General features: G+C 51.9%; 1 protein-coding gene across 7 annotated transcripts in view; it reads left to right on the top strand.

Moving 5' to 3' along the window:
• ATAD3A (ATPase family AAA domain containing 3A) overlaps positions 1-8092 on the top strand; it is a 36719-nt gene extending 28627 nt beyond the window's left edge. For 2 of the 7 annotated variants that reach the window (XM_009646775.2, XM_035902140.1), the window contains exons 15-16: positions 1090-7650; positions 7775-8092. In XM_009646775.2, the coding sequence (XP_009645070.1) occupies positions 1090-1269 (180 nt within the window). In that variant the 3' untranslated portion in view covers positions 1270-7650; positions 7775-8092. The remainder of the gene's footprint in view (positions 1-1089; positions 7651-7774) is intronic. The other 5 variants (XM_035902135.1, XM_035902136.1, XM_035902138.1 and 2 more) reach the window with 5 other exon arrangements.
• Positions 8093-15105: the final 7013 nt, after the last annotated feature.

Below are 15105 nucleotides of genomic sequence, written 5' to 3' on the forward strand. Positions count from 1 at the left end.
AGCTTGGAGTTGCTTTGTTACCTTGGAGATGGGTACAGCGAACAGCATAAGCATCCTTCCCTAACTTGGAGGGTACGGCTGCTTGTGTTGTCATCTGCAAAATGTCCATCAGTGGAGTCCTAGCTGTCCTGCATGTTTCGACAAAAGCGGCAATCCTTTTTCTGCAGCTGAAGAGAAATGGCACGTAGTCCTCTTTCCCCTAAGCTGCTGGTGGAAATATTGTGGGCTGTTTGGCAAGGATGTCAGTAGTTCTCAGCCTTTTCTGCAAGGAACTGTGATGAAATTTGTACTGCCTATTGAAGTAGCAACAGGACCAGATATTAATTTACCAAGCAGAATTGGAGAGACAGGAGTTGGGGTATGAATGGAGGTGGGAGGAAAGGGAAGGTCCCATGGGCAGATGAATATGGGGTGGGAGCTGAGACAGCACAGAAGTGATGCAGGGGAGGAGATTCCTAGCAGAACGCATGAGGAAAGCAAGATGAGTCCATGTTAGACATCATTTTACAGGTGTCACATTGCCCATATTCACCTTAGCGCAGATGTTGGTTCTCCTGTATAAGTGTTTAAAACACTTTCTGTTGCCTTGGATGGAGTCATTCAATCACCATATGCACCTATTACTCTTTACCTTATTGGCTTCGTACGTGCAGCGTTTTTAAAGCAGGAGAGGAAATTTAAACAAGCCGAGTGTGACTGCAGCCTAACAGTGCTGGCTGCCTTCAGCATTATGGACCTGTGGCCTCGCCTCTTTGGAATACAGAGATCTTGCCTCCAGGAAATCCAGGGGCAGGTAGGCAAAGGTGCTTGTTGGTAGCTCAGAGACAAAGACTTCAGTGTCTCGGTGCTTGGGTAGTTGATGTATTTCAGACCCTGGCGTAGCTGCATCAAGGAAAACCTTTCCAATGGTGATCTGCCAGATTGCTCTGGGTACCACCACTGACTTAGAGCAGGGCTGGGTGTTGTGCTAGCTAGTGTGGGCGCAAACATGCGTGGAGAAGAAAACAAAAGAGGAAGCAGTGTCAGATCTTCACTGATCCGAGGAACTGTGATCAGTAACTTCTCTCTCTTCTGCCTTTGCCTCTCCAGGCTGCAGCTTATGCATCAGAGGATGGTGTTCTTACAGAGGCCATGATTGATGCCCGGGTAGCCGATGCTGTGCAGCAACACAAACAGAAGATGGAGTGGCTGAAAACAGAGGGTGCTGAAGCAAGCAAAGGGACTGGCATAAACCCACTCCTGCCTTTTCCCAAAGGAACGCCAGTGTGACAAGTCTGCAGGCTTCAGACCAGCATGTGTGGGGAAGTGGGCACGGGAGAAAGCTTGGGAGGGTCTTTTGGGCAAATGTTTGCTGGAATCATGTGCTGAGAGAAATGTGTCTGTTGGTGCAAGAGAGGGGGTACAGCCTCAGTCTGCCTTTGACTTTATGTTTTTAAAGTGCACCAGAAAACAAAATGGTTTAAATAAGGCAGAAGCAATTGTATTAAAGGACCCCCTTGCTGAAATACCACTGACTGTGTTAGTCTGTATGGCCTGTCCTGTTAGAGAGGCCCAAACTCCAAATCCTTTTCAGCTGTTTGGCACTGTTCTGGAGTGTCCCAGTGACATGGGCCTGTGGGAACCCAGGGCCTGTCCAAGCCTGCTACTCCCACAGATTTGGCTTTGCAGGGTTTATGCTCCAGCAGAGGGATTTCTCATCTTTTCCACAGGTCCTGCCCATGACACGCCTCTGTGCTCACATCTCTGTATGGCATCACTCCTTGCTCTCTTCTCGTCCCCCCTTATAGACTCAGGGTACACTTTGTGTTACAGGGGTGTATTTGGTGTAGTTCACAGCTGCGCCTGGTTGACTTGGAGTCAACACTTAAGAGAAACTACAGGGGTGCAGTGGGTTGGCTGATGAGCACTGGGACTTCCCTTGTGATGTGGCTACACCCACTGGTGCCTGGCTGCTGCCTTTTGGCTTCTCTGTGCTTGGGTCCCCTGGAGGATGGCTGTAGAGCCAGCCTGCAGTGGTACACTGCAAGGGACTAAAAGCTCTGGAGCATGCCTCCTCAGCGCTGAAGCACCAAGTGTTCCAAGCCTGAGAGCTTTTGTGCCCCTCCAGTGTAATATTGTGGGATACCTGCACGCACTCCCTGTGGATCACAAAAGGTTATTTGAACTGCAGTGGAACGACTGGCACTTCCTATAGCAGCGTCTTGAAAGCACGGCTCAGGATGCTGAGCTGCTGCAGGAACCGCTGCTTCCCAGGTTCCGATGGGTCTGGTCTGACTGTACAGCCCACAGTGCTTTGTTTGCTTTCCCCAGCCCTAGATTATTTAAAAATCTCTCTCTTTAAGGAGGTGAGTAGGCAAGGCTCAGTAGGTCTGTCTGCCGTATGGGTGTCCAGCATGGTCTGAAGACAGAGAGAGATGAGTGGGGCTTGTTTGCTCCTGGCTGCTGCCATCAAGCTGCTCTTGCTACCCAAGTCTTCTGCTGCATTTCTGGAACAACTGAGAAATGTGCCACTGTCAAGTGATGAACACATGCCTGTCTCCATCAGCTGCTATTTGTTCTGTCTGCGTGCAGATAAGAGAGAGGTCAGAAAATCTCTTGGTTTTTTTCTGAGTTTGAACTGGATTTGAACTCTGTGCTCTGCTCCGAGTCCCCTTCTGTAGCTACACTATGCAAGCACATTTGCCTGACCTAAATCTGTGCCCTTGAGTACCTTGCTGAGATGTTCTCCTTTGACAGGAACCGACAGCAGCCTCTGCTGTGGCCATTTCACTGGTGGCTGTTACTGAGCTTTGAGAGATGCAGCCTGACAAGAGCTTGTGCGCATGGGAGCGGAACAGGGCTGGTCACCAGGATCCTCGGAATGGGCAGCCTTGTGGGACACCAGGACAGAAATAGTTCTTGAGGCTGCAAACCTTCACTGTCTTGAGGTGCCATTTTCTCTCAAAATAGTTCTCTGATATTTTCCCCTGGATGCCAAAGCAGAATTTGAAGATGCCTTTTAGAAGCTGCCCCTTTGCTAAGGACGGGTGTCCCGCAGCAGTAGTGTGTGCCCAGACTTGCTTGCCCCGCTAACGCTTCTTGCAAGGTACCTTGCTGTGGGAAGGGAGGAATCGCTGTACAAACTGAAGCTGCGTACTCCAAATGACTGAAATAAACTTCAATGCCATTTTTTTTATCTCCCCTTCAGCCTACGTGTAGTTGTCCTTTAGTCCGCTGAGGGCACTGAGGATTCGCTGTTCTAGGCTTTCCCCTTCCTATTTAGATTTTACTAGAATTACATTTCTGTTGGGCCCCAGGAGATGGAAGGGAGCTAAGCAGAGCCAGTCTCTACTACACAACCCTCGCTAACGAATTATGTGAGGGAGCTGTCTGATGCTGTGTGATTAAAATCTCTAATTGTGATACCCACCTTCAATACTTCCCCCCTCTTCTATAATCATCTCCATGAAGCACAAAATGAGCTGGGGGAGGGGAAAGGTACTGTGTCTTGTCCTTATGCTGTCTGACTGCGCTTTTGCTGATACCGAGAGCTGGGAAGAGAATCCTGCTGTAAAGCTGCGTGGAAGGCGCAGCAGTTGCTGTCTCAGCAGTTTCACGCGATTCCTCCTTCAGATTGCATCAGGTCCCTCCGTGGAAGCAGAGGGAGCGCAGTGCTTGGGATGCAGCTACGACCCGTGCTTCTGTGCTGTGCAGCGGTGATTAATTGCAGGGTCGGGAGATCAATTAGCTAGAAGTGGCCTCTCGCTGTGGCAGGGAAGGCAGCAGGGAGCTGACCTAAGGGTTTGCAGGTTTGCCTGAGTACAGGAATACTTCCCGCTGAGGTTTTAAGGGCTTTCAACAACCGCTTAATGATGGATGCCACTGGTCCTTACCTGAGCTTTGCTGCCTGGGCTTCACAGGGATGGAAAGGACTTCTCTCCTGAAGACGGACGCATGGGTGCTTTTGAGAACACGCGGATGCCTTAGCATTTCTGGCGCGTATTGAGCCGTTGCGCTGGTGTGACTCGCCAGCCGGTGCTGCTTTTGTCCCAAGGGGCAAAGTTCTTTCCCCTTCTTGTGCAGCCTGGGAGATGATGTGCTCTCCACTAAGTCTGTTTTCTTTAGTTTATTTTCCTTTAAAAGGTAGGGGAGGGGTAAGCAGAGACATCTCTATACTAGGAACTTACTCCTAGGAACAGGGCTCTTTAATACACAGAACTTGTCTTGTGCATCTCAACCTCCCTTCACTCTCAGAAATCCTCAATCAGCTGGCCAGAGCTTTGCACATCTGTGCTCTTCACGCTTTGTCAGCAATGTGTTGCAGGCTCTCGTGTCACCCTGGTGCCAGCTGCAATCCCAGGAGTGGAGCGCTTCAGGGCTCACTTGTTTTCTTCCCTCTGGTCACAATCTCCCTCCCCAGCCCCTACCTGGTAGGTTGTGACAGCACCTACGTGTCTGAAATTCGCAGTGGGTTCTCATCCTCCTTTCCAGAGAAGCTCGTGGCTCTGGGCAGAGCAGGCACATCCCCCAATCCCCTTCTGAGCAATCCCTGTTAATATAATGCCTAGAAGTCCACAATCACGTCTACCTTTGGCAGCAGGGGAAGGACTTTGCACCCAGCCCAGTAGCTTGGATACCTCATTTATCAAACTCTTGCTGGATGATGGAGGTCTGTCTTCCCACCTGTGAAGAAGAGAAGGAGGTGGCACCTAGGCTGGAAAAAAGGAGCAGAAAAAGGACATGGAGCAGAAAAGCCAGAGATGAGCCTGATTCAAGAGGGTTGAGGAGGGTTGCGGTGCTACATCTGTCGGGCAAGGCAGGTAAGGAGTGGCAGAGGTGGTGTGGACAGCTTGTTTTGCTTGGGTCCAATCTTCCAATCCAGTTGTTTTCATCTCTTCCCACGGCATTGAAAGAGTTGCATGGCTTCCGCTTGTACAAACTGATGCTATTTGTTCTTCCCTAGCAGTGTTTTGGGAGCTGGTGGTGTAGGTTCCAGCCAAATATTCCCCTGTTTGAGCTCAACATCCTTGTGTTCTGGTTAGTGGCATGGGGAATGCTGGGAACGTGTGTAGCGGATGCATTCTGCAGTTCTGCATCGGGTCGGTCTTAGTGCAACCTGGAACAACTGTCAGGCTTGAAAGTGCTGCTTTTTTCAGTGTTGCCACTTCATTTTTTTTATTTCCACAGGAAATAAAGTTCTCCATCCGTTCTCTCACACTTGCACACTACTCTTCCTTCCTTCCCATCATGTGCCATGGGCTGTTGGACTGATGAAGCCAGCTCTCTCGATGTGTCCCAGGCACTATTGCTCTCTAAAGCCTGCCTTTCAAAAGAGATTCCTTGTCCCTCTTGCTATGCACGTTGCTCCTAGCCACCGGCGAGGTGATTTCATGCCCTACTGCCTGCTGAATGGCTGTGCCATTTGCTGTCGCTGCTGCTGCTTGTCTGGAATAGGACAGGAAAGGAGAAAAAAAAGCCACCTGCCATGGTTCGACTCCTGCCTCATCAAAGATTTAAATGCAGGGCCTGTCACCTCTGCCAGCCTCATCAGTAAGTTTGGTTTGCTGGCAGCTCACAGGATGAACGATGTCCCTGTGGAGGTGGCACCCAGGTAGCTATTTGCTAACACTCCATGCAGGGATATAGGACGGCATCCCCAGGCTGAGGTTGTCTCCTCTCCATGACACTGAGTGAGTTACGAGCTAATGGCACTTTATTAAAATAGTATTTTGGATTGGAGAGCAAATCTAACAGCAGATGGATTAGCGAGCAATCCATCACTCCCCGACTGCACCGCTGCCAGCTGAAACGCCTTCTCTGCGCTTCAGCATTGCAGCTGGGAGACAGATTTATAACGTGGTCATCTATCTACTCCCAGTTGCCATCCATTAAAAGTATTTACTTTTGAATGTGGTACTCGGGGAGGGAAGTTCCACCGTGCAGGTACAAGGATGCAAGCGCCGCGTGCTTTCTCACCAGTGCCTGTCCTGTGCTGCAGGAGTTACGGGAGACGGGAGCCTCCCCGGGAAGTATTTCCCTGCCAACCTGTGTTTGTGTTTTGAATGGAGAAGAAATACTGAGATTCTTTTATAATCCATCATCTGTGGCTGTTTCTATTGTGTTGCAACATTATTATTCTCTCTATATGTTTGGTTTGGTTTGTTTTATTGCTTGAAAAGCGGCAAATTGGTTAATTTGGCCTGTAATGCAAGTCACTGGCCTGCCCTGGGAAGCTTTGCCACTCCAGGAGGTTCTTTGCTTACGGAAGGCAGCCCATCTCCTGCAGGCAGTGACTGAACGCTGTTGGCACTTGGATGTAAGCAATGGGGATCTGTTGGAGGGATCCTGACAAAAACACGCCAGCGTTCGCTGTTTCCTATGGGTGGCTCGGCTCTGTGTTCACCTGGCGTGCAACCTGCCAGGGCTGCGCCTTCCCTGCCGGAGGATTCTCCTCTCTTGGGCTTCTCTTACAGCCACGCACAGCCCGTCGGTGCCAGTGCAGCTCTAAGGCCTAGACAGGAAAAAGCACCTCAAAAGAAACCAAAGCAAACCCAGGAGATTGCCCATAGCAAACCCGTCTGTAGGTGAAGAGCTGGAGGACAGTGTGGCTGCAACAAGACGGGGATTACCGCACAAACAGCGGAGGTGCAAATGGGCACACGTGGGCAGGCCAGTGGCTGCGTGTCAGCTTTTGGCAGGTGATGCAGATACGGTCCCAGGGTATCTCGAGAGGGGCAGGTGATGCAGATACGGTCCCAGGGTATCTCGAGAGGGGCAGGTGATGCAGATACGGTCCCAGGGTATCTCGAGAGGGGCAGGTGATGCAGATATGGTCCCAGGGTATCTCCAGAGGCAGCCCAACTGTGCAACTGCATCACTTGCGGAGCAAGGAGCGAGGATGCAGTCTGAGGGCTAATTTTAGGTCAGCCATCCTGCAGGAATTTCACAAGCCAAAAACAACAGTGCAAAAGCCTTCCTCCAATGGTTACCTCTCCACCCTGCTTCTCTTGCAACCTCCAGGCTGTTCATGATGTGCATCCCTGAGCTGGTGTTTTCACAGGCTCCTGGCTCTGCTGGACCTTGCGATTTGGCCAGCATCTCTCCCACCCATCAGCCATTCAGGCATTGGGATAAGGCAAAGTTTGCCCATCTGACCTGCAGCAGAAGAGGGACAAAAGGACTTCAATCAACTGGATGCTCAGTGAGTGTCACCAGGCTGCTTCACTCATCTCTTCTTACCACACACCGAGAGCAGAGGTTGGTGCCTGGTGAAGGACAGGTATGGGTCAGCTCTTGCTTTGCATCACCTGGGACAGTGTATCGTTGCTGGCTGGTTTTCCTTCCCTTTTCCGTGATTCCTTGAGGTAGCACAGCCTTACCAAATCGTGGTGACATCTTCTGATACATGGCATCTCCTGGAATAAAGCTCTAGCAGCACTACGTGACATTATTTTTATAAGGTGTGGAAAGGGGAGCAGTGCATGGGTAGCTCAGAGAAGTCCCCAGGCAGTCCTCCAGCTCTTGCCTTATCTCTCATTGTTCTCACCTCAACAGAAGCCAGATCATCCGTCTCTGGTGCTGGCCATTTTTACCCCCAGACATAATTTGAGTTGCCAGCGCCTGCAACTATCAGTCACTTCCATGACAACAGCTCTCTGCCTTGCTGCCTGGGTGGGTTTTTTTTTTCCTCTCTCCTGCTGTGGGTTTTATTCTTGTTGTGGGGGTTTCTTTGCTTGGGTGTTGGGTTTGGGTTTTTTGGTTTGTTTTTTTTTATTGCTGCTCTGCTTTCACATAGTGTCTCCACCAAGCCTGGTGAGATGTGCCTGGATTTGCCCAGAGACTCCTAGAACAACTCGTGCATTGGCACCTCTGCACGTAAGGGCTGATGTCCTGCTCAGTGCCAAAGTCGCTCTGTTTGCGTTTGTGTGGTCCTGCCCCGGGAGAGGAAAGAGCAGGCTGAAGAGTGTTAAAGGACTGGTTCATGGTGGCAGATTTTGGTACTGCTGGAATGGGAAATGACCTCTCCTCGTCCGTGCCAAAGCCCTCGGTTCCCTGTACCCTGCCTGCCCTCCTTGCCCTTGCCGCAAAAGGCAAGAGAGGCCCATGCTCCTCTCTGGAGGTAGCTTGCACCCAGAATTTGGCTTTTACAGTAAAATATTTATCTTCTTTAATCAGTTTTAGACCTCAGTGCTTCCCTGTGTTCGCAGTGAGCGGGAGACAAGCAGGCGAAAATCTGGGACAGTATCCTATGATGCCACATAACCTGGGGGAAATCGCACAGCCCTTCTTCGACGTCAGGGCCGGGCGCAGCTTTGGCCTCACGCCGTGGCTGCACCTCCGTACCTCCTCCTCGCCGAAAGCCCTGCCCGGGAGCCGAGCTGGCAGCCTGCAGCTCTGCGGTGCCCCCAGCAGCCCTCGGACTCCGACCCCCGGGGCGTCCGTCGGTGCAAAGGGTTGGAAAAAACACTCAGATGCAAAACATGCAAAAAACTATTTTACTGACAAACAGCAAAGGACGGGCTTCGTTTCAGGAGCTGAACTGGTTATCTATTATACAAACATATTATTGAAAGGGAAGGAATGGCTGAAATACACTCACTCATTGACCCAAATAAAATCACAGTGTGCTTTTTCTATTGCCTCCCCCACCCCCCAGCTCTCTGCGGCCTTCGGCTGCTCCCCTTGGCTTCAGCATCGTCACCGCTCCCAGCGCGGCCGCCGGAGAGCACAAACTGTAGGTGACATTTGCCTGCGCAAGTGTATTTAATAAAAAAATTAGCCATTATTGCTTTTCAACCACAGTAGAGATTATTCTATGATTAGACTCGGAGCAGAGTATAATCTCCCTCTCTCTCTGTTAGTATCAACGTGTGTTTACCTCCTCCTGCCTGCTGCATGCAAAATTGGTTTGAGTGCAGGAAAAAGAAAAGAAGGATTAGCAATCGGGGCAAACAGCACGCCTGGTTTGTTCTTGTATTCTCACTGCAGAGCACTATTGGAAAAAAAAAAAACCAGTCTTCCTAAACTGCACGCTCTGTCCTGCGAGGGTTTCCAACCCCCTCAGTTGTCATGAGCTGGGGGTGCTCAGCACCTCGCAGGATGGAGCCATCCTGGTGTCACCCCTCTGCGGAAATCCTCGGCCTGAAGAGGGGACTAAAACCAGCAACCCTACTGGAAAAGAAACGCGTGCAAACGAATGGGAGGTACTAAAGAGGAGGCGCAGGCGTCATGCAGCGAACACATGATGGCACGCACAGGTACAGACACACAGACGCACACACGCAACACTGGAAGGGCATCCCGAGAGCCCAGCCGGGGTGCGGCAAACTGGGCTGCCCGTGGAGCCCCTCCTTACGCCTGCCCGCGTTCCCCCACTCCTCTGCTTCCGTCCCCTTCGCCCCAACAGCCCGCCGGCGCGGAGGCTGCAGGCCCAGCGTCTTTGCGTGTTTTCTTCAGTAAGTTCACTCGCTTCTTCGTGCTCTCCTGGGCAGCGCGGTGAGCCGGGCTGGCCAAAGAGGAGAACTCATCTTCACTCCATCCTAAGGCAGAACCAGCAGTCCTGTGTCCCCGTTGAACAGGTAACGCCCTGTCTGCCCCCTACCCTGCATCCCATCGCCCGTCACCGAAGCATGCGCCCATCTCACCAGCGTACGCAGTGTTTTGAGCCAACTGTCTGTACTGTGTGCTCTCGTAATAGAAGTGCTTCTACTCTTTTACATCCAGAGGTGCTCTGGGAGCTTCTGTTGGCTCTTTCTACCTTCAAAGCCCCCTGAATGCAGAAGAGGCCTTCGTTACCTCCATGTTCACCCCACACACGCTCTTCATCAAGGCCACGCTGAATGTTAAACCACCGCTGTGAAGTCTGAAGCAAGACTGAGGCTCCCTGTGTCATTTATCGCCTGCAAGCCTCCACCCTTCACCTTCCCTCGTAGGAAGGCTAAACATTGCCTTCCCTTTTCCAGGGGAGCCAGTACACGTGAGATGTTTCCTTCACAACGTGCTTTCTCCTGAGCTGGGGAACGACCTTGGATCAGGACTTCCCTTGCTGGCTCCCCCAGGGCTTTCTCCTGCCCAGGCTCACCTAGACCCTATCCAAGGTAAAGGCTACTGATGTTGGTGTTTGCACCGTCTTGCAGCATCAACTCTTGGTCTGTTGCAAAGCTTCAGCTCACCTGACGCCATTCGCATGGCATTATTTTTATTTTTTTCTTTTTTATTTTCACAGAATGGTTGAGGATGGAGTTCACCTGTCCCAACCCCCTTGCTCAAACATGGCCAACTAGAGAAGGCTGCCCAAGACCATGTCCCGTTGGCTTTTAACTGTCTCCAAGGATGGAGACTCCGCAACTTCCCTGGCAACCTGTCCCAGTGCTTGGTCACCCTCACAGTTTAAAAAAAAAAAAAAAAAAAAAAAGTGTTTCTGATGTTCAAGCAGAACCTCCTGTGTTTCACTTTGCCCATTGCCTCTGGTCCTGTCACTGGACACCACTGACAAGAGCCTGGCTCCATCTTCTTTGCACCCTTCATTCAGGTATTTATATACATGGATCCCCCTGAGCTTTCTCTTCTCTAGGCTGAATAGTCCCAGCTCTCCCCCCCTTTCCTCACCAGAGAGATGCTCCAGCCCCTTAATCATCTTAGTGGCTCTTTTTAGTATCCCTTCTTACCAGGGATTCTCTTCTCCCAGCTGAGTGCAACTGGAAAATGAGGTAGAGAATAGCAGTGAGAGTAACTAAAACCACCCCACCACGCTGTGAATGCCTGGGCCGTGCATTCTGGGCGCTCTCCTGGTCTTTTACTGTTTATTGATAGGTGCTGCCAGATACTTCAGCCAGGCTGGGCCAGCTGATGTGTCCCTGGCTGGCTCAAGGGCTAGCTGAGCAGTGGCCGGGCACGGTGGATGGCTGGTATCACAGGAGACACCTTCCCAAACTGTTCCTCGGAGGGGAAGGGCCCTTCTCACTGTGTCAGAGCAGCAGGCCAAAGACGCATGCATAGACCTGGGTCTGCTCCAGGCTACACCTGAAATCCCACACGTGGTGGCTTTGGGCTCTTCCCTTCCTCTCGTTCCTGAAGCAATGGGCAGCTCTGCTCGCCCCTCCCTGCTACAGCCTTTCTTGCACTGACGGTGAATTTGGCCTCCAGCCGCAACTCCCTTCCCCGTGCCCATCCTGCGGTGGAAGGACAGATACCAGATAGGAAGCAAAGTGGAGGAGGCAACCAGCTTGACAGGCCTGGTCGTTAATGCGCGGCTCTCCTGGGGAGAAGGAAGGTGGTAAGAACAGAAAGAAGGTTGGCATGGAAGGGCTTGAGCTTTACGCTGCCTTCGGGGCTCTCGCTGAGGGGCGAGGGCTGGTAAGTGGCTGCTTGAATCTAAAAAAAGGAGCTACTTGTTGAGCCAATGGATGTCACAAGCTTGTCTCCACCTTTCCACACCTCTCCTCTGCAACAGATCCCAACCCCCAGCACGCGCCCATTCGGTGCGCAGGCAGCCAGACCTGGGCTCCTGACACCAAAAATGCAGGAGAACGTTTCCAGCACCCATCCCAGCTCTGGAGAATCGGCACGTACAGTTTGAAGCTCTGGCTCTGCTCTAAAAATAGCCCCTCCTGAGGCGGCACAAAATTTCCCCCCCCCCCCAACCATCTAATTCTGCAGAAGCCTCCCTCAAAGCATCTGGCAGACGAGCGCTAAGGCACGGCGCACGCTTCCCACTCCCTCGTCCCTGCAGAGCTGCCGTTACAGACACAGCTGCCAGCTGTAAAGCTTTGCAACCCCACGTTTTTCTCTTCCACAGGTTCTGACCGGTAGCTTGCCCAGCCCTGACCTTGTTGTGTCAGCTCCCTGATGCCAAAATCACTTCCTCCCAGCTGAACCCCCCTGCCCCCTTTTTTTTTTTTTGTTTGGGGCTGTTGCTGGGTTTGGGTTTTGTTGTTGTTGTTTCAATCTGTGGTTTTTTTGCATGTGACGACCGGATCAGAGGCAAGAGAACAACAAACGAGTCAACACTGGTACATCTCAGACGCTTAAACAAGGAGAAAAACACCCCCCAACAACCAGACAAAAGCAAAACGAACACATGCACGGGAGAAGAAGACAGTGCGACGGCAGACTGTACAGACAACCGAGCTGCGAGCAACAGTAGCAACCTCACTTGGACAGAGGAACGAGAGAGCACAGCGCCGGAGGGGGTTGGTAGAGCTCACGCCTCGAGCAGGATCAGCTGAGGGCATGGGACAGGGACGCGAGCACCGATGTCAAGCGGAGAGCAAGCAAGGGCTGCTTGGGGCTGTAAAATTCTGGCGCCGGGGTCCTGCAGAACTCGAAACACAGCTGCCTTTCCTGCCTTCTGCTTCCCTGCGGGGCCTCGTCGGCTCGTTCCCCAGAGAGGGGACGTGGCAGCCACTTGGCTGCTGGGAACAAGGCATCTTCTGCACGCTACCACGGGTTAGATGGCACACGGGCCCCGGGCTGCCCCCGGGCAGGGAGTGCTCGCTGCTGCCGCCTGACTCGGTGCACAAGGTTATCCGGAGCCAGCCAAGAGGCATGTTCCCATCTCGGTTACGTTGGGTCAAATCTACAGCAGCTTCCTAGACTCAGAGGAAGAAGGCGCCTGGCACCGGGAACCCACCCTCGTGGCTTGATTGAGCCAGCTGTTTGGCATCGCCCCTGCACGGAAGATGCACCAGATCCCCTGGGGCAGGGATAGGACCTGGCCTTACTGCATGGGAAGGCACTTTGCTCCTCATCTATTAAGGATGAGAATCAAAGGCCTCGTCAGTTCCCCGGAATTAATCCCACTGGTTTAGTGTGTGCTGGATCAATCCTTGCTCTACAAGGGTGTTTCTGGTTTCCTTGCATTTAAGACTGGTGAATTACTCCCAGTAAATTTAATTGCACCGAGAGTACTTTATTTTTTGACTAAGTGTAAACAAGAGCGAGGCTCACAAGGTAACAGCTCCAGATACAGCAGATTAAAAAAAAAAAAAGTCTGTTCTTAAACAAGGGGAATATGTGCCATACTGGATTTTTTTTTTTCCTCTCTCTTTCAGAGCCTCGTATTTTTCTGAAATTCTGGCGTGGATCGGACTTAATCAGTGTGAGACATCGCTTCCCTCTTTCCAGTTGTAACTTCCATATTTAATGATATTTCAACTAAGGTCAGTTGCTAGAGCAGGGCAGAACCAGACTTTCAATTCAGTCTGGGTTTAGGTCACTGCCTTAAGCCTCTCCTGGGAGAGGCTCCAAGTGGAAAAATTATTTAAAGTGCTTCCCCCCCCCATAACTACTTCCAGAGCCTCATTCTGTCCTTATCATGATGGAATTTTCTCCCTTGCAAAGCATGGTTCCACCTGAAGACAGGTCCATGACATGTACGTGGTTTCTAACACAGTGCCTGTTCTTCACTGCCAGCGAAGCCTGTGCCATGCACGGGGGCAACCGGGCCGGCCGTCTGGCCAGCTCTCATCGGGCACGGTGGGAGTAATGTGCCACTGAAGGGAGCGTCCCGTGCCGCTGGAGGATGAGCCCATCTGGGCAAATGCACGAAGCTGCTACAGGGAGGGAGGCTGGAAAGCCGCCTGTCTTGGAAAGGAGCTGCTGAAGGAAAAGTTGTTCTTTAGGTACCAATGGGTGGCTGCAGGCATTGCAACCACAGGAATGACAGAAAGCCAAGCAGACAGACAGAAGTATAGACCGGGCAATTAGTTAGGCCTAGACAGAAACTGGGGCTCCAAGACAAGAGGCGCTAGGGAATAGGAAAGGTAGGAATGGCAGAGAACCAGGCATGGTTGGATCTTGGCCAGCTTTGGGACTTGTAAATAACTGAACAGATCCTGGGCATAGGAAATGATGGAAAAAAAAAACCAAAACCAAAAACAAACCCGAGAGACAGAAGCTGAAGCAGGGAGGAAAGGAGCAGGGAGTCATGGTGTCCTTTTCCCTTCACAGACGTTGCAATCAAACATAGGAGGCCATCAACAGAGTCAAGGAATCCATAGAAGAGAACAGCAGTTTCTGATAATACCCATCATCCTTTTCTTCTGGATGTTTTCCCTACTTACTTAAGCACAAGCCCACTCAATACAAAATGATGAATGAAGGAGAAATTATCGGGATTCAGGGCTACCACCTGAAATTCTTGGGGCTAGCGTCTCCCTCCCTTACCCCTCTCCATGAAGTTCTCTCCCTTCAGGGCTGCTGCTCGCTGCTCCCCAGCACCTGCAAAAGCGAGGCAGCCTGGGCGCGTTTGCTTCTCTCCCCCAGCAGAACAGGACTGCTGCAGGAATCGGGCACCACCGTGCTGTCTGGGCACACGGGGGCTTTATTGGGCAACTCTGGATGTGAAGGAGGGCTCTGGATGTGGAGCTTGGTTTCAGACACTTGCTAGCTACCTCGAAACCCACACCTAAGCTGCGACCAGGGGAAGCAAAGGCAAAACCATGTTAGAGCATCCTCGTACTTTGCTTCAACCCATTACTGGCACATTTGACCCTGTAGATGGGTTTGGCTTCAGGCCCACGTCTCGCCGTGGTCCTCAAGCCAAGCCCAGCCGGCTGCTGAAGCGCTCCTTCAGCTCGGAGCAGTAGCACGCGATCGGTGGCTGTTCATGCTCAGGAAGAGCGAGGCTGTTAACAGGACCCTCTCGCTGCCCCGTCCGTGTTTTTGGGGTGGGATCCGCCACGGCCTCAGGCTCACCCTCCAAGAACGGGGGGAGAGCAGCTCCTTTCCTCCCAGGTGAGGGGGCAGGGGGGTGGTGTTGTGCAGCAGAGGGGTACGGGCAGGGTGCAAGTCAGATCTACCACCACTCCACTCAGGACATTTCTCCCCGCCTATCAGGAGCAACTCCTCGCTAGCATTAGTGAAGAACAACAGCACCGACACCAGCAAGGCACCACCAGTACAGAAGTGGTGTAAACCAGGCAGCACCAGCCGCGCCAAACGGACTGACACCTTACAGTACTGTTCCCTTGGCACTAACGTTACCCAGATTGCTTAAGGCAGGTTTCAGTGTATAGCAATGCAAACAACAAATCAGTTATATATTCCCAGGACTTTCTTCCCCCACAGCAACTCCCCCAAACAGGAACCAAAGCAAAAGGGACGCTGCGCCTTCCCGACCCGCTG

The sequence above is a fragment of the Egretta garzetta genome, unplaced genomic scaffold, assembly GCF_000687185.1.
Source record: "Egretta garzetta isolate BGI_Z169 unplaced genomic scaffold, ASM68718v1 scaffold29, whole genome shotgun sequence".
In the NCBI taxonomy this organism is placed as follows: Eukaryota; Metazoa; Chordata; class Aves; order Pelecaniformes; family Ardeidae; genus Egretta; species Egretta garzetta.